The sequence below is a fragment of the Chlorocebus sabaeus genome, chromosome 16, assembly GCF_047675955.1.
Source record: "Chlorocebus sabaeus isolate Y175 chromosome 16, mChlSab1.0.hap1, whole genome shotgun sequence".
NCBI lineage: Eukaryota > Metazoa > Chordata > Mammalia > Primates > Cercopithecidae > Chlorocebus > Chlorocebus sabaeus.
This window is the reverse complement of record NC_132919.1, coordinates 33,299,127-33,320,487: the sequence shown is the minus strand read 5'-3', so window position 1 is coordinate 33,320,487 and position 21,361 is coordinate 33,299,127. Positions and strand designations below refer to the sequence as shown.

Sequence of the window (21,361 nt, the reverse complement as noted above, 5' to 3'; positions counted from 1 at the left end):
ATTAGAGTGAGGCCAGTGGACATAACTGTTGTATAAGAAGTGGTGATGTTGCAGAAGTGCCTTAGTGACTCTGTTATTTATAGCAGCAGTCCCTAACCTTTTTAGCACCAAGGACTGGTTTTGGAAGACCATTTTTCCACAGACTGGGGCGCGTTGGTTTGAGGATGAAACTGTTCCATCCAGATCATCAGGCATTAGTTAGATTTTCATAAGGAGCATGCATCCTAGATCCCTCGCATGCGCAGTTCACAACAGGGTTCACACTCCTAGGACAATCTAATGCCACCACTTATCTGACAGGAGGCGAAGCTCAAGCAGTAATGCTGGCTTGCCAGCCACTCACCTCCTGCTGTGCATCTGGGTTCCTAACAAGCCATGGACCAGTACCAGTCTGTGGCCCAGGGGTTGGGGACCCTTGATATAGGGCTTGGGCAATATGGGGGAATTAGGAACTACGAGATCTAATTTCCACATCCCCTTTTGTCACTGACTTCTTGGTCCCCTTGGGCAAACGTTGAGCCTACAACAATGACATGGGGTTAGTAATCACAGACCACTTTTGATCTTGCCAGGATCTTGAGAGACCTGAATGTGTGATACCATGTCTAAAAGAGCTCTGAGCTACTTACAGCTGGTATAGTGCTAGTGCTGTTAGTTCCTACACATGATGTGGATGGCTGCTGCTGCTTGTTTATGATCACTTCCTTTGCCAGGACTGGGCCCCCTGATTCAACTCTGGACAAGCACTGAGGCATAAAGGCCAATGTGATAGCATAATTTAACTGCAGTAAAATCATTTAACTCCCTTTTTGGCCTGAGCATGCTTTTCTCCACAGCTGGACTTTAACTCTTTCCTAAGCTCTGACTCTTGGTCTGCTAGACAGATTTTAACTCCTGCTATACATTCTTCCCTTTGCTTGTGTGTGTGTGTGTGTGTGTGTGTGTGTGTTTTGTGAGCACTCTGTGTATAAGGAGCTAGGAAAAGAACTTGAAGAATTCTTTTTCTGTAAAGAACCTTGGCTGGGCATGGTGGTTCATGCCTGTAATCCCAGTACTTTGGGAAACTGAGGCAGGCGGATCGTTTGAGCCTAGGAATTTGAGACTAGCCTGGCAACATGGCAAAACCCTGTCTCTACAAAAAAATACAAAAATTAGCTGGGCGTGGTGGTGGGCACATGTAGCTACTCAAGAGGCTCAGGTGGGAGGATCATTTAAGCCTGGGAGGTCGAGGCTGCAGTGAGCCGTGATCGTGCCACCACACTTCAGCTTGGGCAACAGAGTGAGATCCTGTCTCAGAAAACAAAAACAAAAAACCAACCAAACCTTCAGGTAGATTTTTCAATGAAAGATTATAAGCTTCCTGTCATTAACCAGAAATTTCCAGATTGCACCTAAAGGTGACCCTACATACAAGATCTAAGTGGGTACTTTTCCTCTGAGATTTTCAGGAGACCTTAATGTCTGCTTACATCCCCTGTTCTGGTGAGAGCTGCACTTTGCAAGCAGGAAAAACAGGCATGGAAGAATTAAGTAACTTACGCAGTGCTGTCTGACAAGTTCACAAGTGAGCTGCACCTAGAATGTAAATTTCCTTATAATACTTGCTCAACCAGAGTTCTTTCTTCTACCTTTAGTGCCCTAGCAATCAATAGTTGCTAGGCAAGGAAGGTATATAATAAGCACAACTGTGGACAGATACTAGTTTCGGATTTTTATTTAACCAGTGGGCAAAATGGAAAGACAAGAGCATGCTTTGCAGCATGAGGTCGTTTCTCTTTCTAGGAAACAGGACATCTGAAAGATATCTACTTAGGAACAGGTTAGGCTCTGAAGGATTCCAGGGTAATTCCAAGGTGACACTACCTGAGAGACCAGTGAGGACCTAGAGTAAGCTAAGAGAAAACATTGTTGATGAAGACATTGATTTGGATCCATCCCTATACATGTGTACTATGCATTTGATCTTGCCTTCACTTGGCATTTTGTTATTTCTACTTTTCATTTCCATTGCAGTTGGTTGCGTCCTCTTGATTAGCTCCATATTATGCATCCTAATGTGGGATGAGTGGCTGGGGTCAGTGGGTGACTTTGGTTTCCCAGATTGTCCCTTCACTGGCATCCCCAGAATCTGGTGGAAAAGGCCTGTGAGCTCAGACACCTCTTTGCTCTGAGCTCACAGCAGGCCCTTTGCATGCAGGGAGTAGTGGGTGAAGAGGATCTACCTGAGGGGTTTGTAGCTTAAATGGTGATGGAATTAGGAGGCTCACAGTTCTGCCTACTCTTTGGCCAAACCTCCTAAAGGAGTACTCAGGAGGAACCTTTTGAGAAGTGAAAATTCTAAGCATAATGAAATTCCATAAGCATAGGCAGTGTTTTATAGTATTAGGCTAATAGATTCTTAGATACATTAAAATATTCTTTGACTAGGTCTAGACATAGCACTTAATAATAGTGTGCTCAACATGGGAACACATTTCCAGAATGTGAGAGTGGTTACTAGGCAGAAAAGAGACTAGGGTGGTGATGGTCTGGAAACTTTGTCCCATCACTGTCAGATAAGGAAGCCAGGGAGATTTAGTGTGAAGGAGGGGAAAACATGGTATAAACAGTTTGGGGAAAAAACAAAACAAAACCAAACCCAGCAGACTATGGTTTGAGGAGCAGAACCAGGGATAGGGATGGCAGTTTTGGATCAGTGTCAAGAAAAACCTTGATGCCAGATAGAGAGCAGTCCAGCAGCGGAAGGGACACAGTGACCTTCCCTTCACCTGTGTTGCTCAAGCTGAGATTAAATTGATGGTGAGTGGTGGCTACTGCCATCCTGGTGTGTGCAGAATTAATGCAATTTTGTTCTAGAGGGCAGCTTTGTCTATTGAAATGTATTTGTGTTGTTTCTCTGCTTGACAAAGTTGGTATGAGAGAGCAGGCTTTTGTAATGATGCTGTAAGAGGCTCCGGATTTCTGGGCGTGATGGGAAGACATTGTGGACATTGTGTGAGTTGAAAAGAGGCCCATGCTATGCAGATCTCTGGGACATCTCTAGATGTGATGTTACTTTTCTCTTCCCACAGGCTAATGGCCATGTGTCTCAGGATCAAGAGGAACCCGTCTACCTGGAGAGCGTGGCCAGAGCACCTGCTGAGGATGAGACCCAGGTGGGGCCTCTGCTCGGGTCTGTGTCTTCACCTTTGCTCTTTCACTGGTGTTCTTAGAAACCTCTTCGGGTGGAGAGAGAATAAATGTGTGATGATAGTGCTTCCGAAATTATATTTTTGGGATAGGGTTTAGTGTTAGTGTTCCAGGTTAACTTGTGAAGCTGTCAGTGTGTTTATAAGGAGTTGTGAGGTCATAGTGGAGACTGAGAAGCCTCATGGCCCATTATATTTCCAGTCTCTTGACTTTCCAAGAGCTGCCAGAGGGCAGGCTTGTGCTGCTGCTGTGAAAATCTTGTTCTTTTCTCCTGCTTCTAGCACACTGTAGCCATTGTCAAGGGAAGGAGGTCAGACAATTAACCAGGCAGGGCCAGTCCAGAGCACAGACCAGGGAGCTGTGGCCAAGATTGTGTACAGAGGAGTACTTGCCAGGGAAATGTGCCTCTTGTGGGCAAGTAGAAGTCTCCAGGGGAGAAGGGCCAGCACCATGCTGGGTTTCATGTGCAGCCATATTTAACCTCTACAGGACCCCTGTGGGGTATGACTGCTCTCTCCCCTTTATGGAGGGGCAAACAGGCTCAGAGTGGTAAGCAACTTGCTGGATATTATTTAGCATTAGCCAGCAGAGCAGTCAAAATTCAAAATTAGGGTCATATGACTCAAACCAGCGCTCCTTCTACCATACTTCTATCTAGTACTGTGTCACACTGATTGGTTGGTCTGTGTCTGTTTGCTCCTGAGCACAGAATCATGGGTCAGGAAGAGATTCTAGTAAATTTTGCAATGCAGAGCCCCATGCCAGGTACTCATCCTGTCTCTGTTCCTACCTTTCATGAGGTCAGTCACCAAAATTATGATGTGAGTGCTTTGGGGTCCTTGGAGAAACAGCTTGAGGAGGTAAGAGCTGAGCACACTAATCTCTTCTTTGCCATTGCAGTCTATTGACTCAGAGGACAGCTTCGTCCCAGGCCGAAGGGCCTCTCTGTCTGACCTGACTGACCTGGAGGACATTGAAGGCCTGACAGTGCGGCAGCTGAAAGAGATCTTGGCTCGCAACTTTGTCAACTACAAGGGCTGCTGTGAGAAGTGGGAGCTGATGGAGAGAGTGACTCGGCTATACAAGGATCAGAAAGGACTCCAGCACCTGGGTGAGGGGCTATCTGCATGGTAGCTATTACAGAGCTCAGAAGTGTTTGCTGTCACTCCAAAGCCTGATGGCACTGACTTGACTCAATTTCCACACTTTTAGCCATGGAAGGAGACACCTTACATATCTGCACATCTAATAATAGCTGTCATTTGTGGTTGAGTGTCAAAACTAGATTAGGCATTGCATATATTTATTCCTTAGAGCAACCTACGAAATAGACATTAGCATCACCCTTTTACCATAGAGCCCAGTTTTAACTGAGAATTTTCTGGTCTAAGTCCATAGCCTTTCTCACCATATGCTATCCCCTCCCTACTCACCACCACCTTGTAAGTTTTCTTACCTTAGCATAAGAATGCTTGTTCTGAAGATTTGGGAGGTAGAAAATGAATCTACATACATAGTAGGAGAAGGTATATGTTCTGTCCGCACTTGGGCTTTTCCTTTTGTTCATTTCCCAGGGCATTTTACACTGTATCATTCAGCAGATGCCCAGGAAAATATCTGGGTCTGTGGTTAAATGAGTTCAGGGAAAAATACCTCATACTGTATCTTCATTACTGATTTATGGTAGATTTTTATATTAAAGGCAGCGAAGTCCTGCAGAAGAGAAATGTGTTTTGGCTGTTTTGAACTTAGCATTTCCTGAAATTATTTCACCACAGAATCTTCTCCTTTCCTCCCATCCCCAATTGATTCAGTTCCTACAGAGCAACATACTGATTCCTTGCTTGGTAAGAGTGGTCGAAGTCAGATTTCAGGCTGTCTTCTACCAGTAGCTCAAATTTATCAGTGTTAGGGGACATCTGACTGACTCTTCACCTGATTACAGACTGAGGACTACTGTCTGTTTTCCCTTTGGGATTGTTTCAAGAGTCTTCTCTTGAGTTGTCAGGACCTGGGGAACAGAACAGATGACTCCACGTGGGAATTTTATCCAGATTCCCTGACTGACTGAAACAGCTAGATAGTTCATTCTTTCTTGACTTTATTGCTGGCTTCAAAATAGAAAAGCATATTGCGCATATAGAGTATCCTTCTACTTGGCAGTTTGTGCAAACTGGTGGAATACATTTTTCTAAGAGTAGACCAGGGTGCAATGGCTCATGCCTGTAATCCCAGCACTCTGGGAAGCTGAGGCAGGTGGATCACTTGAGATCAGGAGTTCAAGACCAGCCTAGGTAACATGGTGAAACCCTGTCTCCACCAAAAACAAAAAATTAGCTGGGAGTGGTGGCATGTGCCTGTAGTCCCCAGGTACTTGGGAGGCCGAGGCAGGAGAATCACTTGAACCCAGGAGAAAGAGGTTGCAGTGAGCCAAGATCATGCCACTGCACTCCAGCCTAGGCGACAGAGTGAGGCTCCATCTCAAAAAAAAAAAAAAAAAAAAAAAAGATCAGATGCACGAGTAGGAGCTTTGTGTGAGTTCTGAGCATGTATAGTGAGTAAAGAGGGCAGATGTCCATCTAGGCTCTTGGCAAGCCTGGTTCCCAGCAGGGAGTGGTAAGAGTTCAGCAACGATGTCAGGGCAGTAAGAGACTTTGTTTGTACCATCATGCCATCACCTATTCAGACATCCTTCTCTTTCCTTTTCAGTCAGTGGTGCTGAAGACCAAAACGGTATGTAGTTGTTTCTGTTTGGGAATGGGTTTAGGCTCTTTTGTCCTCTTCAACCCCAATCCCTTTAGTAGTCTAAGAATTCTGAGCATTTCAGCCTCCGGAGAGAGGGTGTGTGGGAAACTCACAGAGACCCAGGGGGCCTCTCACCATCTTTAGAAATTCTCTGTGAGGCCAGCCGTGGTGGCTCACGCCTGTAATCTCAGCACTTTGGGAGGCTGAGGTGGGTGGATCACAAGGTCAGGAGTTTGAGACCATCCTGGCTAACACGGTGAAACCCCGTTTCTACTGAAAATACAAAAAAATTAGCCAGGCGTGGTGGCGGGCGCCTGTAGTCCCAGCTACTCTGGAGGCTGAGACAGGAGAATGGCGTGAACCCGGGAGGCAGAGCTTGCAGTGAACTGAGATCGCGCCATTGCACTCCAGCCTGGGCGACAGAGTGAGATTCCGTTTCAAAAAAAAAAAAAAAAAAAAAAAAGAAAGAAATTCTCTGTGCTCCCTGTGTAGGAAGCAGCATGGAGCATATCAGGGGTAGCCTGACTGATGTGTATGTCCCCACTAAAACAGAGAAGGGGTGGCATGTATCACACTCAGCTCATTTTTTAAAAATCCTGGTGTGTTCAGTTCTGGTCTGGGTAGGGAGGGTCTCTGTATGCACCTTCTGGGGAATCAGGGTGTTTAGCAGCTTCTGGTACTAACCAAAAAGAAAGGGTGGTGACCTAAGACAGCCCTGTTTGTACAGGGCTGGTAATGGTTAGAGCTACTCTGGAGCTAACACATGTGCTACTCTCTGGGCATAAGCTATATATCTCAGCTCAGCTGCCATTCACTTAAAGACCACGCTGGGCCCTCAGGTACTCCCAGAACACACTGCAGAACCCCTGACCATCTGTGGGGACGTTCTGAAATATGCTGTGTGTTTTCAGAAAGCCTCAAGGGTATGTGGTTGTGAACTCCCTCCCAAGAGAGAACGTTCTTATAGTCGTCTTGGACTAGCCTGCAAGCATTTTAAAACTATTTCAGAAGACTTCCCAAATTTATTTAGTAAAATGGCCTTTTGCTCAGAATGGGCATCAGACATAAAAAACAGCTGAGCTTTTCTCAATTCCCCAAAACCATTAGGAGTTCTAGACCTACCCCCACCACCCCGCCCCCCAGCATCACCTGGTACCAAGATCAGGCTGATCTACTTGGTGCTTCCTTTCTTTGTCTGATTCCCTGGGAGAATGCTGACAGCTGAGTTAATGCGTTTGTTGTTACTCCTCAGAGAATGAGTAATTGAAAATTATAAATTATTCCCACTCATCTTAGGTATTTGTAGTCTCTAAACTTCTGTTAGGGCCAACAGCACCTCAAAAGAGGCAAATAGGTTTCACTCCCTTTCACATCCAGCCTACCTGCTAAGGGGTAGTATTTTTTAACTTTTGAATAGTCCAGAAAAGAGAAAGTATAGATGCAATAAGGGAGAATTCCTCTATGGGGTGGCCAACCCCCAGATGGTAGAGGTGACTTGTGTGAGATCAGTTCGTTTTTATGGGTACCTACTTCAGGCTACAATTTAAGACATGTTGGAGATGGCTGGGCTTTTGAACATGACTTTTTCTGTTTGGGTCAGCTCTACTAGGATACTAGTCATGCCCACTATATTCTGCTAGTGACACAGGCCAGTTAGCATTTATTGAGAACTCTGTGCACTTGGCAGTTGATCACTGTGGATAGTTTCTACTCTTAGGGCAGTTAGGCAGAAGGCCATTCTAGAGCAGGAGTTGTGGGGCCAGCCTGCCTGGGTTTGCACCCTGGCTCCTCGACTTAGCAGCTGTGTGCCCTTGGGTAAGCCACTTATTTTTTTGCCCCGGTTGGCCTCATCTATAAAATGAAAATAATAAGAGGTCCTACTTCATAGTTTTTGTGAGGTTTCAGTGAGTTAATACATGCAAAGCTTTCAGGACCCTGCCTAGCACACGGTAAGCATTCAGTAAATGTGGGATGTTGTCATTCCCTTGGGAAGATGTTCATTCATCAGACGTTTAGAGTACCTACCATATGATTGGCACTGGGGGCTTCAAAGATGAGTATCTAACCTCGGAGCATGGAATAAATGCTAAGCATATAATTGTAAAAATTGATTGAATATGTTGAATTAAAGAGCTCACAGTCTACTGGGGGAGTAAGTAGGTAAACTCAAAATTTTAATCCAATGTGATAAGCAGTCATGGGGGTATAAAAAAGTTTTGTGGGGGTAGAAAGAGGGAGTAATAATCTCTGCCAGGCTTCTCCACCAGGAAGTTTCCTTAGGAAGCCTGGGAGTAGTTCGTGAGATAGCAGAGGGGTCCCCCATGAACCTTGACTTTATTACATGGAGGATATGTTTATAGATAAGCCATGTGGTCCTTAATGAACCATTCACCACAGTTCCATTTCTATCTAAACTTTTCTGAACCAGTTTTATCTTTTTAGCCTGTTCTGCCTCAGGGGATAATGAGTCCCTAAGTGCCACTCACACACTCACTGTATTATAGCCTTAGCTGTCTGAAAATTATTTAAGCTTTGAGAACTTTGTCTTAGTTCTCATGTTCTGGGATGTATCTGATCCACAAGTACTGTACTTTTCAAATCTATACCTGTTGGAGGGGAGGAAGTGTGGATTAAACAAATAACCCGAGTTGGTTACTGAGGAAATGTTTCCTTGGAGGAGCTGTATTTGAGGGAAGCCTGTGCATTGGGAGTTTGTTCACAGTGTACCTGTTATCTCCCACCTCCCTCCCCCAGTTACCCCTATATACTTAAGACAGTCTCCTCACTTACTCCTCTGCCCCTTTTTTTCTGCCCTGTGTGTTTGTACAGGGGGAGCAGTACCATCAGGCTTGGAGGAGAACCTGTGTAAGATCTGCATGGACTCACCCATTGACTGTGTTCTGCTGGAGTGTGGCCACATGGTAACCTGTACCAAGTGTGGCAAGCGCATGAATGAATGTCCCATCTGCCGGCAGTATGTAATCCGAGCTGTGCATGTCTTCCGGTCCTGAGAGCTTGCATCGGTTTCTTCAGTGCCTTACAGGGAAATAGCCTGGGGTGTCTGGGCTCAGGGTTGGCCAGCTTGCAGAAGAGCAAGCTAGTAGAAATACTGCAGTGTTCCCAAGACCAGGGCAAGCAAGATGCATGTCACCCCTGAGCATGCCTGTCTTGCCACAGGGGTGTACCTCTTGGCTGACAAAGCCCAAGGCCAGTGGGAACTTGTATAAATCACATGGGTATGTTCTTGGTTCAGTGATCTTGGAGTGATGGTAGTAACTGATGAACAGAGAACTTTCCAGAACTTGGGTCCTGTCTTTCTCCCTGAACCTAGACACAGTTTCACCCCCTCTCCTGTACCCAGCCCATCCCCTCCTCACATGGGAAGTGCTTGCCCATGTGTTTCATCAATCAGAAGTTCTCCTGCCCAGCACATCTGGATTTAAATTTCTGGTCTCTCTGGCTTTCTGTGCTTTAACTCTTTGCTAAAGTCTCTTGCTACACTGCCTAAATCCATTTATTTCTTTGGACCAAAAATGTTAGTTTACCAGACCGATAGTGGTCCTTAGGACAGATTTTAGACCAGTAAACTTATCTTTTGTGAGAAATGAAACACAAATGCTATAGAAAAATTTCAAAGTTATTAAGAGTTGCTTCCTTAAATGCTGGGATTGGAAGCTGTTGGTATCCTGACCCAACTCTGGGAGCCAACAAAACATCAGGCTCCCAAACTGCTGGGAAATTTGTTTCTGTCTGCAAGGGAGAGTGCGTGCATAATCCCTGCTGCTGCTTCTCTTGGGACCTGATTTGCACCATCCTTAGTTTATGTGGAAAGGGGATGCAATGGGTGGAGGCAGTGGCCTTCTGCTTAATATTGACTTGGCTTCTGATCCTTTTCCTAACTCGAAGGAGTCTTAAGCCATTTTCCCCTGAGAATGAAATCCCTCCCTAATCCATGGTAGTTTTAAATTTGGTCTCATTGAAGAAATAGATTTAGGCAAAGAGCCTGTGCTCTTCTCTGGCCAGACTTCTCTTGAAGTTCCTGGAGAGCAAACGTTAAGACAGCACTTAAGAGCTTTCAGGAGGTACTGAATGAGACTGGATTCTGTTGTGAGCCGACAGTTCAAGTCTTTATTTCCCAGGTTGGTGGGGAGTAAGGAGACCCTACTTTCATTTCCTTTTCTAGCCTACTGATTTTTGGGGGCAGGTCAGGGAGAAAGCATTTTTTCTTTTTTTTTTTGAGAGTCTCTGTTGCCCAGGCTGGAGTGCAGTAGTGCAGTCTTGGCTTACTGTAACCTCCATTTCCCAGGTTCAAGCAATTCTCCTGCCTTAGCCTCCGGAGTAGCTGGGATTATAGGCGCCCGCCACCACGCCCAGCTAATTTTTGTATTTTTAGTAGAGATGGGGTTTCACCATGTTGACCAGGCTGATCTCCAACTCCTGACCTTGTGATCTGCCCACCTTGGCTTCCCAAAGTGCTGGATTACAAGCGTGAGCCACCACACCCAGGAGGAGAAAGCATTTTCTGGGCTCTTTAGGAAGGACCATACAATGAGTAAGTGATTTTTTTGAGCCCTCACAGTCTTTACACCCCTAGAGGAGCTGGAGGGCTTAAGAGTTTGCTGGAGAAGCATGGCCAGCACAAAACACATTATCGGGAGAGCAGTGTTTTCCCATTACCAATGGATAAACTATGCAAACCCTAAATGCCTTGGCAGACAACTCCCACCCCTTATCCCTCCCATGCAGCTGAAAAATCTGAGACTAGAGCCAATCATGACACTGGATGGCAGAGGGAAACCTCTAAAGGGACTTATTACATTGGTACAGATATATTTATGCTTTCCTTCCATCAACCACTAAACCCCTTTGGAGGAATGAAATAACTGCATAAAGTAGTTGTCAGCTGAACACTGGGCCACTTACCTCAATATTATACAAAGTCCTGGATGATTTGATTCTGAACCACAGCCTTTGCAGGAGTTGGGGGAATCAGATTTGCTCATGAAGACATCCCTTTCCGCTTTTCTCATGGGCAGTAAATACTATCGTTTACAATGCCTACCAATTTAGCAAAGGATCATACATTCAGCTGCTCAGTTCCTCTGTAAAACAGATCTATGTATGTGCAATTCAGTTAAGATCTTGCAGTAACTTAAGGGCAGAAGCTGGCCCTCTACTTACAACCTGCTTTCTCTGCTGAAGCCTTACCTCCTCCTCCAACCTGAAAATAATATACTGATAGCTGGTTAGTAACCTCAGTAAGAATTAAAACTGAGGTCGTTTACTCATTTTGCCTTTTAAGTCTTTTATCCCCTTTTGGTGAAAGTTTCCCTTTAGGAAAAAAGGTGTCAAACAACCCTGATTTTTTTTTTTTTGGCATCATTTTTATTACACCAAATAAAAGTTGGGAGTTCCAGGATCCCATTCCAGTTCATATTTAACCAAGATCTAAAATTTAATTTTTTTAAATCTTTGAATCTTCCCTCCTGCCCCTCATGGATCCTTGGTTTTAATTATCATGGAAACATCTAATTCTTACAATTATTCCGTAGCTTTTGCTGATTGCTCTGAAATTTCAGTTAAGACTTGTTTGAAAAGACAGATAGCTGACTGGTTCATAATACATTGGAATAGTTGGATCCAAACTAATAAGAGTAAGCTGTACAGGAACTAGTGCTCAATATACATTGTATAAATTTGTGGAAATTTCTTGGATGTGAATTGTTACTTCAAGTAGCTTATATTAAGATTTTCTCAGACTTACTTGGAGGTTAAAGCAAACCCAAATGTGTATTATTTTGTTACAGAGCTCTGCTTTATAATTTTGTAATAAAGTTTTAATACAGACACCTGTCTTGTCTGGTGTGAGGATGTTAGAGGTTGATAGCACTGACAAAAGAGCCTGACAGTGATTCACACTATAATTTCAACACTTGAGGAAGCCAAGGTGGGAAGACTGCTTGAGCTTAGGAGTTTGAGACCAGTCTGGGCAATGTAGTCAGACCTCGTGTCTACTTAAAAAAACAAAAAAGCCAAAAAAACAAAAAATTAGCCATGCATGGTGGTGCATGTGGGTAGTCCCAACTACTTGGAAGGCTGAGGTGGGAGGATCACTTGAGCCAGGAGATTGAAGCTGCAGTGAGCTCTGATCGCCACCACACTCCAGCTGGGGCAACAGAGTGAGACCCTGTATTAAACAAACAAACAAAAAATTGACAAAATAACTGATAAACCACAAGCTAATCCTGGGATGTGCACATGGCCTGGGATTAGCCTGTGGTTGGGTGAAGTGACAAGATGCTCAGTGTTGTTGTAACTTGCCCAGGACCACAAATGTAATATGTGGAAGAGGCCATGGAATTGCCTAGAAGAGAATGAGAGCTGGGTAGGAAAAGGATGAATCCCAAGACCAATTGGGTTGAAGCACCAAGTTCAGGTATTTACACTGATCTAGAAGAGATGGGCCTTAAAGATCTGAAATGGAAAGGAATCAGGACAGCTAGTGTGCCCTGTTAGGTCTTCAGGTTACCCTGGGAGATACACGGTACCTTTTGGATACAGCTGTAGTACAGTTGGACTATGGCTCAGAAAAGGTTGGCTCAGGCTGGGTGCCATGGCTCATGCCTGTAATCCCAACATTTTGAGTGGCTGGGGTGGGTGGATGACTTGAGGCCAGGAGTTTGAGACCAGTCTGGATAACATGGCGAAACGCGGTCTCTACTAAAAATACAAAAACTTAGCTGGGAGTGATGGTGTGTGCCTGTTAAGTCTCAGCCACTCGGGAGGCTGAGGCATGAGAATTGCTTGTGAACCCGGGAAGCAGAGGTTGCAGTGAGCTGAGATTGCACCACTGCACTCTAGCCTGAATGACAGAGCAAGAGTCTGTTTAAAAAAAAAAAAAAAAGGTTGGCCCAGCCTCATGACAGACTGCTGTGTTGTGCACAGGCTTGTACAAACCTCCCTGACCAGGCGCCCAAGGCGCAGGGAAAAGACTCCCAAGAATGCAGCCCCTGGGAGAACAAGATTATGTGTCCATCTGCTCTGTGACTGAGAAAGGAATCTTGCCAAAAGGGCAAAGAGGATCAAGGATGAGCCCCAACACTTTGCTCACATTGCCCTAGGGAGCTGACCTGTTCAGTGCCCAGTGATGACCTCTGCTTGATGCCAGCCAGCAGCATGTAAAGGTTCAGAAGAGGGAGGCCTCCAGCATTTTGCTGGAGAGATTTATGATGATGATGTTGAGGGTTGCATTGAAATATATGAAAGAAATACATGAAAGGATACAAAATAGTATATACAGTCAGATCTCAGCTGCAAAGACTGGAAGAAAATACATAAAAAACCACTGACATTGAAATGGCAATAACACACACTAAGGCAGAGAAGGGACAAGATGATCACCTGCAGCCAGCAGAGCCCCTTTCCTGTGAGTGTGCACTCTGGGTGTAAGCAACCAGTAAGGGCAAGTGGGGCTGGGTCCAGGTTGGAGAGGACAGTGCCTTTGGCAGGATCCTGAGGAGACAGTCTTGTTCTGCTGCCCTGTCCAGTTGTTTGGCCTGAGGCCGAAGAAATGGAAATCTATGTAGGTCAGTACTCAAAATTTGAGGAGCTTTTTGTCTCCATAGAGGATGGAATAAAAAGAGTACCTTATTCCTAACACTGAAGCCACGCTGAACGGTGCCTATTCAAAAACACCAAATGTCCTGGGCTAGAGTCAGGAAAGTAACCCCCTCCCCTGTGCCGTCCCTACTCCAACATACACATTTTAAACAGTAGGTGGAAGCCAAAGTCAATCAGATCAAATCTGAGCCGGGCGGGGGCGGTGGTGCAGTACTCCTTGATCTTACAAGCCCAGAGCCTGCTAATTTGTTCATAAGGAGAGAACTGACCCTCAAAAGCCGGGACTGGGACATGGAAGCCAATTTACAACCGTATGGTGTCCTGATGAGCCTGCAGAGTGGAGTGTTAGCTGAAACATGCAAACCTGCAACTGAGGGTTCTAAAATCATAGGCTAGGCCCTTCTCCCAGGTAGGGTCTGGACATGCAAACCAGCAGTGACGTTCCCAATTCTAGATAACTATGTGGTAGGCTGTAGGCTAAGTGCTTTACATAATGTTGCTCAGGACAATAGGACAACCCTATGATTTAGGTGCAGTGGCTATCTCCATTCTACTTGGAGGGATTGAGGCTTAGATGTTACATAACTTGCCTAAGGTTAGAGCTATTAAGTTTCAAGACTCTGATTTGAACTCCATCTATACCTGCACTGTCCAGTGTGGTAGTCACTAGTGACAGGTGACCATTTGAAGTTGAATTAAACTAAGAACTTCAGTTCTTCAGTTGTGCTAGCTTCATTTCAATTGCTCAGCAGCTATCTGTGGCTAGTTTGGTTGGACAGTGCAGATTTATGGATATTGCCACTGCTGCAAAAAGTTCCATTGAATAGCACTTGTTTACACTAAATTGTCTTCCTTTTGTTCTTCAAATAGATCAGCCTCAGGTAGCACAGGAGCTGTTCTTTGTAAGCAGGTTGTATGGATCTATTCTCAGGTGTGGATTTTTATTCTTTTTTTTTTTCTTGAAGATATGGAGTATATTTTCTTTAAGAAATTAAAAACTAAGAAAAAAATGCCAGTCAATATTGTTGGTATTATCAATAGGTCAGCAGGGGAAAAAAAAATACTGTGATAAACTTGTCTCTCTGATACCAAGAAGAAATTCTAGTCCAAGCTTCAATATGCTTCCTGTGTTTTTCGCTAGGTATTTCTTTTACTGCCGCTCTTCATTCTTTCCCACATTTCATATTGGAGGATTGGTACAGCCTGTAAAACTTCATTGACAGGAACAAATCCAGTATGCACTGATGTCTTCTCAAAGGCACTCTAACCCATCAGATAGCCCGGCAGTTTCATTCACATGAATACTCCAGCCATGAGAAAACTCAGTAGGACACAGACGAATCCAATGAATAGAAGAAAAAAATCGATTGAGTTTTGGGATATTTGGTGCATTCGATTGGTCCAGGATTATGAAACCTAAACCTCCCATTGTGAACAGGAAGCTGGATGCAAGTCCTTCCATAATATACTGTCCATTTACTCTGTAGGCCAAGAAAGCTACTGGCCTTTGATGCCCACGTTCATCAGCCAATACTTGGGGGGTCAACAATATCACAGAATTGTTCCTCCAGTCATGAGGAAGACACCACCACCAGAGCATACGCAGTCATGGCTGCTGGCAGGTGCAGCCAGGGTGACTTAGTCAGCTTCAGGTTGGGACACTCAAGCACTAAGAACGGGACACGGTACAAAGTCTCCACGTTGGTGGCAACAAGGGCTGTTCTTGGCCTCAAGCCCCACGTGGATTTTTATTCTTAAAGAACAGTCTTGTTTCCAGGTTTTGGAGAGGCAGATCTTCCTGGAGCCCTCTATCCCTCCAGAGGAGTGACCCAAGTAACTTCCCCTTTCTTCATAAAGGCCCCATTGTCCTACCTAACCCTAGTCCCCTCCCTTCAAACTGGGAATCCTCACTCTGTAATAGGAGAACACAGAGAAGAAAGTCAAAAAAGTGCATTTTGTTTTCTTTCACATGAGGCTTTGTTCCTGGCAAAGGGTGTCTGGCCGAACACAAGTTCTGCTAAATGGAAGCATTTCTGAGGGCAGTCCTTTAAATACAACTTTAAAATGAGCCTGGAAGTACAAAGGAACAGGCAAGGATAGGAGAGAAGGCTTTGTGGACAGAGCTGCCATAACCCAGCCTTTACTCCTTAATCTCTAGGGAAATTATTAGGGGTGTAGGTGGGGAAAGGACAAAGACAACTGCAAGATATTTTATTTATAAAAAAGGTAACTAAGCTGCTTTTCAAAGAAAACAAAAAGATGGTAAACCCAGCACCCAGATCTGAAAGATCTATTTAAACCCAGCAAGAGAAACTGACTTCAGTTGTGGCACCCACAGCAACTAATTCCTGGTCCAGAAGAGACCGTGGAGAACTGGTGGGTTTGGGAGAAGCAAGCCCATTCCCCCTATACTATGTCTACCTGCCTCCAGCCTGAGTCCAGTCCAGTAGTATGGTAAAGAAGAGTATGGCCTGAGGGAGAGGGAAGACAGCAAACCTAGCAGGGAGCTACCAGTCTCCGTTTCCGGATACATGCCCAAATCCACTCTGGGGAGACCTGCTGGGCCGCAGGGTTCTTGTCCCTGCTACCCAGCACGTGTGTGGCTGAGGTCATATCAAATTCCTGTACCAGGTCCCCGTCGAATGCCACAAAGTAGCGTCTGAGACGGCTGAAGTCTGGTGTGGAGGGTGGCAAGTAAAGCCGCACTCCAGTGAAGATGTCCAGCAGAACCTGCAAATGCAGAGAGGTCACGGTGGGGTCAGACCTACACTGGGTACAGATGGGTCTTCACCCAGATAAGCCCAGGACAGAATGAGGGAGCCTAGAGTTAGGACACAAGCAGAGGAGTTTACTGGAATACTATGCATCAATAACCCCACCCCTCCAGTCACTCCAAATTATACAAGACTGACATGCCCCTCCATCCCTGCCTAGGGGAAAAGGAGAGGGGATGGGCCTTGACATCTGGGACCTGGAGATGGGAAGAGCATATGTGTGTAAGAGCCACCCAGTCATGGTGGGCAGGCAGAGCTGGCTCTGACTCAGTGCCCCCAGATTCAGTGACGTCCCCTGAGACCAAGCAGTCTACTCTGTACAACCTGCTAGACTGAAGGGTCAGGAGTCCTGCTTACTACTCTCAATGGGTTCAAGGACTTCAGGCTGGGAAGAGAGAGGGGAAAGGTTTCTACAGGTCTGTTGGGGACCGAGTTCAGGACCTGAGTTGTAAGACTTCTATGCTTACTCCTGGATGGCGGTGGGGAGAGTGGGAGTGCAATGACATGGGTGTAAATTATGTTTACTTCTCTATCTGCCCTTTGAGCCATCAGCTCCCCCAGAGTTGAGCCAGTACTAAACCTAGTTCTTGGCATCAGAAAGTGCTCAAAAGAGGCCAGGTGCGGTGGCTTATGCCTGTAATCCCAGCACTCTGGGAGGCCGAGGCAGGCGGATCACTTGAGGTCAGGACTTCGAGACCAGCCTGACCAACATGGTGAAACCCCGTCTCTACTAAAAATACAAAAATTAGCTGGGCATGGTGGCACATGCCTATACTCCCAGCTACTCAGGAGGCTGAAGCAGGCGAATCGCTTGAACCTGGGAGGCGGAGGTTGCAGTGAGCTGAGATTGCACCACTTCACTCCAGCCTGTCAGACAGAGCCAGACTTGAGGGGAAAAAAAAAAAAAAAAAAGTGCTCAGGAGATGTTGCCAAACCCAAGACTGACAAGTTAAGTGTAAAAGGGAAAAGGTTCCTCGGGTGGGAGGAGAGTCACCAAGCCAGTGCCCTCTCCCCTTCTTATTGCTCGCTGGACCTGCTTCCAGCCTGACCACAAACTCACAATGCTGCATTCCCACACCCAGACTGGGCTTTCCCATTTAATGTAAATTTTGACTTGGGGCCAGCAGCTGAGTGAGTCCCTGCAGTCTCTCCTGGCTAGGCCGGGCTGTTCTATCTCCTGCCTGCTGGCACAGTTCTCCTTCCTCTCTGCTCACTGGCTCGCCGCCTCTGCAAGGCAACAAGAGGACACAGGGTGAGCAGCAGCACTGCTGACCCTGCCCACGACAGGAGCGGCGGCAGGCAGGGAAGAGGTTTAGCCAATGTTCCCCAAACACCTTTGCTCATCCTCTTTCAAACTTCTTGTGCAGAGGGTTAGGAACACAACCTGGGCTAAACTGGCCCACGTGGTGTGTTGCTGTTTTTACCCTCACCTTTGTTTGGCACAGGGTCTCATCAGCAGCTTTCCGCTTCTCCCCTACTTTCACTGGAGAAGACTTCATGGCCAGCTTCTCTCCCACCTTCACAGCAGAAGGCTTTACAGTCAGCATGTTGCCTGAAGGACAGAGAGGAAGTTGGGCGTGGTGGTGCACACCTACAGTCCCAGCTACTCGGGAGGATCAATTGAACCCAGGAGTTCGAGGCTGCAGTGAGCTATGGTCGTGCCACTGCACTCCAGCCTGGATGACAGGGTAAGACCCTGTCTCTAAAAAACCTTAAGATACAAAAGAACTAAGAGGGTAGGGATTGCTGATAATGCTCCCTGCAGTCAGGGGCAGTAAGGGGAAGGACCAGGGCCTTTCTCTGCTATGCGCACAGGTGAGAGGGGAGTGAAGAGTTATCAGCTAAGCCCTTTAGCTCAAAGGTAGCTTATTCCCTGGTCAGACTGGCTGTCGCCAGGGTACTGCTCCATTCAGGTTTGCTGAGCAGATACAGGGTGCCCAGCAGAAGGGTCTCTGGCCCATGGCTGGACACACACCAGGAATGCAGTCCACGTCCACTGCAGTGGACATAGATAATCATGAGATCTCAGGGCTGGAATGTGAGACTGTGTCCCTGCCCTCGAATCTCCGCCCCTCACACCGCCCTCTTCACCATCCCAGCCCCTCCCTATCCTTACCGCCTTTGCTGTTGGAGTTACTCAGCTTCCCTTCTGCTTTCTTGGTACTGGCAGAGGGCTTGCTGGGGGCCTTGCGGGACACAGCAGACCCTGAGGGACCCTTATTCTCTTCACTGCTACCCCCTGTAGTGGAGCTCCCCTCATCTCCAGCCACTACAGTGAAGTCTGCCTTCTCCTTGGACAACTGGTACAGTTCCTGAGGCGGGGAGGGACAATGTCAGAGGGTTTCATTGCCTTCCCAGACTGGCCTCAGAGGTGATGTGTGTGGTGTGTTTTAGGCGCATGTGAGAACAAAGATGTGAGAAAGATAAAGAGCAAGGAAAAGGAGTTGGCTTCCTTGGTACCATTCCAAAGTGTGGCCCTATAGCCTGAGTAATCAGGGTACAAATCATTGTTCTCAGTACAGCAAAGCAGGGACTGAAGGCTGGGGCAACAGGAGCAAACTGTTATTCCCCAGACCAAGGGCTGCTCAGTGGGGCCTCGCAAATGCAAGGTTCTCTGCTCAGAGATGGAGGGAGAAGGAGGTCTAGTGCTGTGCCCCTGGCCCAGCAGCAGTTTGTTTCCCTCTCTAATTGCCCTCCTTGCTCTGTCACAGGAGAATGGGGGAAAAGAGAAGACAGAGGACATGTGTATGGTCCAGATGCCCAAGGCTCCAAGGCCTGGACAGTGGGGTGGAGAATACACATACAGCCTAAGAGCTGCTACCTTGAGTTGGGGAAGGTTAGTGGCAGATTTCCAGTCCTTATCATCTCGGATTCGGGTGCAGCGAGGGAATCGGATGGAGATCCCATCAGCTGTGTGAGCCTCTGATTTGGAGAATTCAGCCCCTGTGATCTCCCACACGGCAGCTTTCTGTCAGGAGTAAGTCAGCAGGTCATCACTGGTTAAGAAGATATTATCAGTGGCCGGGTGTGGTGGCTCACGCCTGTAATCCCAGCACTTTGGGAGGCCGAGGCGGGTGGATCACCTGAGGTCAGAAGTTTGAGACCAGCCTGGCCAACATGGTAAAACCCTATCTCTACTAAAAATGCAAAAATTAGCTGGGTGTGGTGGCGCGCCCCTGTAATCCCAGCTACTTGGGAGACTGAGGTGGGAGAACTGCTTGAACCTGGGAGGCGGAGGCTGCAGTGAGCAGAGATCTTGCCACTGCACTCCAGCCTGGACAACAGAGTGAGACCCTGTCTTAAAAAAACAAAACAAAACAAAAAACAAAAGAAAAGAAAACAAAAAGATCTCCCAACCAGCTAGAAGCAATACAGAACAGTTAAAACCACAAAGGTGGCCACGTGCAGTGGCTCACGCCTGTAATCCCAGCACTTTGGGAGGCTGAGGCAGGCAGGTCACCTGAGGTCGAGAGTTCAAGACCAGCCTGACCAACATGGAGAAACCACGTCTCCACTAAAAATACAAAATTAGTTGGCCGTGGTGGCACATGCCTGTAATCCCAGCTACTTGGGAGGCTGAAGCAGGAGAATCGCTTGAACCCGGGAGACGGAGGTTGTTGTGAGCCAAGATCGTGCTATTGCATTCCAGCCTGGGCAACAAGAGTGAAACTCCGTCTCAAAACAAAACAAAAAACAAAACAAACAAACAAAAAACCAAAGAAGGCTTTGGCTAGCAGCTGGGAAACTTGGGTCCCAGTTCTGCTGCTGCTGCTGCTGAATAACCTTAGGGAAGTCCTGTTTATTCTCTAGGTCTCTTTCTTGGTCAGTACAAGAAGGGATTGGGCCAGATTACTTCTAGAACACACCCTTTGCGCTGAGTGGATAGGTACTCTCTTCTTCTCTCTCTGTTTTTAAAAAGCAATTGTATTGCAGAAAGAATTCTATTCAAAATTCCTCCGAGTTGTCCGGCTGTCCCTGTGCCTATCACTTGGCTGGAAGTCCAGATCCCCATCCCTGGGTGGCCTTTCAGCGAGGGGCGATGGATTCTCTATGGCACTAGAGAACCTGCAAGCTAATTCTAGGGACTGGAGGACCCCAAGCCATTGGGTTGATACCTTTGGGTCTGGGACGATGAAGTCAGGATAGTAGATCTTGTTGACTTTCAGCCAGCTGGGTATTTTGCTGGGGTCCTACAGGAGAAAAGATGCTATTTTGGGCTGTTCCCAACCTGGATCAAGGCTTAAATCCCTTCTCCTGGTAATGAGATTATAAGAAGCCACTTAAACAGCTGACTCTTGAGCAATGTGATCCTCCCAGGCCAGAGTGGGTATGACCTAGAGGCATGCAAGCCATTTTCCACAAGACAGGCATTCAGAGATTTTAAGGCCTAATCCTGCTCCCCTGAGCAAGCTGCAACCCTTCTTTCTGGGGAGACAGATAAACAATACCCATAATCCCCAAAGCACAGCCTCTGTCTCAGTGATCATGGCCAGTCCAGAGGCCAGGGTCAACCAAGTCCCTTCCTCACCTTGCTGATTTTCACCATGTCTAGTTCATTCTGCAGGCGGGCAAGCGTGGCGTCATCATGGCCTCCTGCACACTTGGTGACTGTGCACCACTTCTGGCTGCCAGGGTCGTAGCAGCCCATGAGGAAGATTGACATCATGCCGCCTGGGAGGGGAGTGTGAGATGAGTGTGGGTTGGAGGAGCCATCTCTGCCAGCCCCAAGAGCCCAGGAGAGGGAGCCCGGGGCCAGGGAGAAGACCTGGGTCTCAGCCATCAGAGTGCCAGAGTTTACCTCTTGGAGCTACCTCTTACTAGCTGTGTAATTTTAACCTTTGTAAGCCCCGATTTCCTCTTTTGTAAATTAGGGATAATCACACCCAGCGTGTTGGGCTGTGGGGCACTGAATTGTGTTGGACACATGATAGATTGCTTAAAAGTATTAGTTCCTCAGACTCCAGCTTCCTCTCCAGTCAGGAAAGAGATTTTCCCTGAGGAGAAAGCTGTCAGGTCCTGACAAAATAATTGGT

At 46.7% G+C, this 21,361-nt stretch overlaps 2 protein-coding genes and 1 pseudogene across 7 annotated transcripts in view; 1 reads left to right on the top strand and 2 right to left on the bottom strand.

The window, feature by feature from the left end:
- RFFL (ring finger and FYVE like domain containing E3 ubiquitin protein ligase) overlaps nucleotides 1-11,781 on the top strand; it is an 88,813-nt gene extending 77,032 nt beyond the window's left edge. For 4 of the 5 annotated variants that reach the window (XM_037992525.2, XM_008011037.3, XM_073004853.1 and 1 more), the window contains 4 exons: nucleotides 3,072-3,155; nucleotides 4,090-4,300; nucleotides 5,899-5,922; nucleotides 8,764-11,781. In XM_037992525.2, coding sequence (XP_037848453.1) covers nucleotides 3,072-3,155; nucleotides 4,090-4,300; nucleotides 5,899-5,922; nucleotides 8,764-8,945 — 501 coding nt within the window. In that variant the 3' untranslated portion in view covers nucleotides 8,946-11,781. The remainder of the gene's footprint in view (nucleotides 1-3,071; nucleotides 3,156-4,089; nucleotides 4,301-5,898; nucleotides 5,923-8,763) is intronic. The other variant, XM_037992526.2, reaches the window with a different exon arrangement.
- LOC103243820 (oligosaccharyltransferase complex subunit OSTC pseudogene) lies at nucleotides 11,296-15,302 on the bottom strand (annotated as a pseudogene).
- LIG3 (DNA ligase 3) overlaps nucleotides 11,296-21,361 on the bottom strand; it is a 27,896-nt gene continuing 17,830 nt past the window's right edge. The window contains exons 15-20 of one of the 2 annotated variants that reach the window (XM_008011019.3): nucleotides 20,857-20,999; nucleotides 20,444-20,518; nucleotides 19,150-19,296; nucleotides 18,445-18,640; nucleotides 17,759-17,880; nucleotides 11,296-16,284 (exon numbers count right to left, since the gene is read on the bottom strand). In XM_008011019.3, coding sequence (XP_008009210.1) covers nucleotides 16,051-16,284; nucleotides 17,759-17,880; nucleotides 18,445-18,640; nucleotides 19,150-19,296; nucleotides 20,444-20,518; nucleotides 20,857-20,999 — 917 coding nt within the window. In that variant the 3' untranslated portion in view covers nucleotides 11,296-16,050. The remainder of the gene's footprint in view (nucleotides 16,285-17,758; nucleotides 17,881-18,444; nucleotides 18,641-19,149; nucleotides 19,297-20,443; nucleotides 20,519-20,856; nucleotides 21,000-21,361) is intronic. The other variant, XR_005238500.2, reaches the window with a different exon arrangement.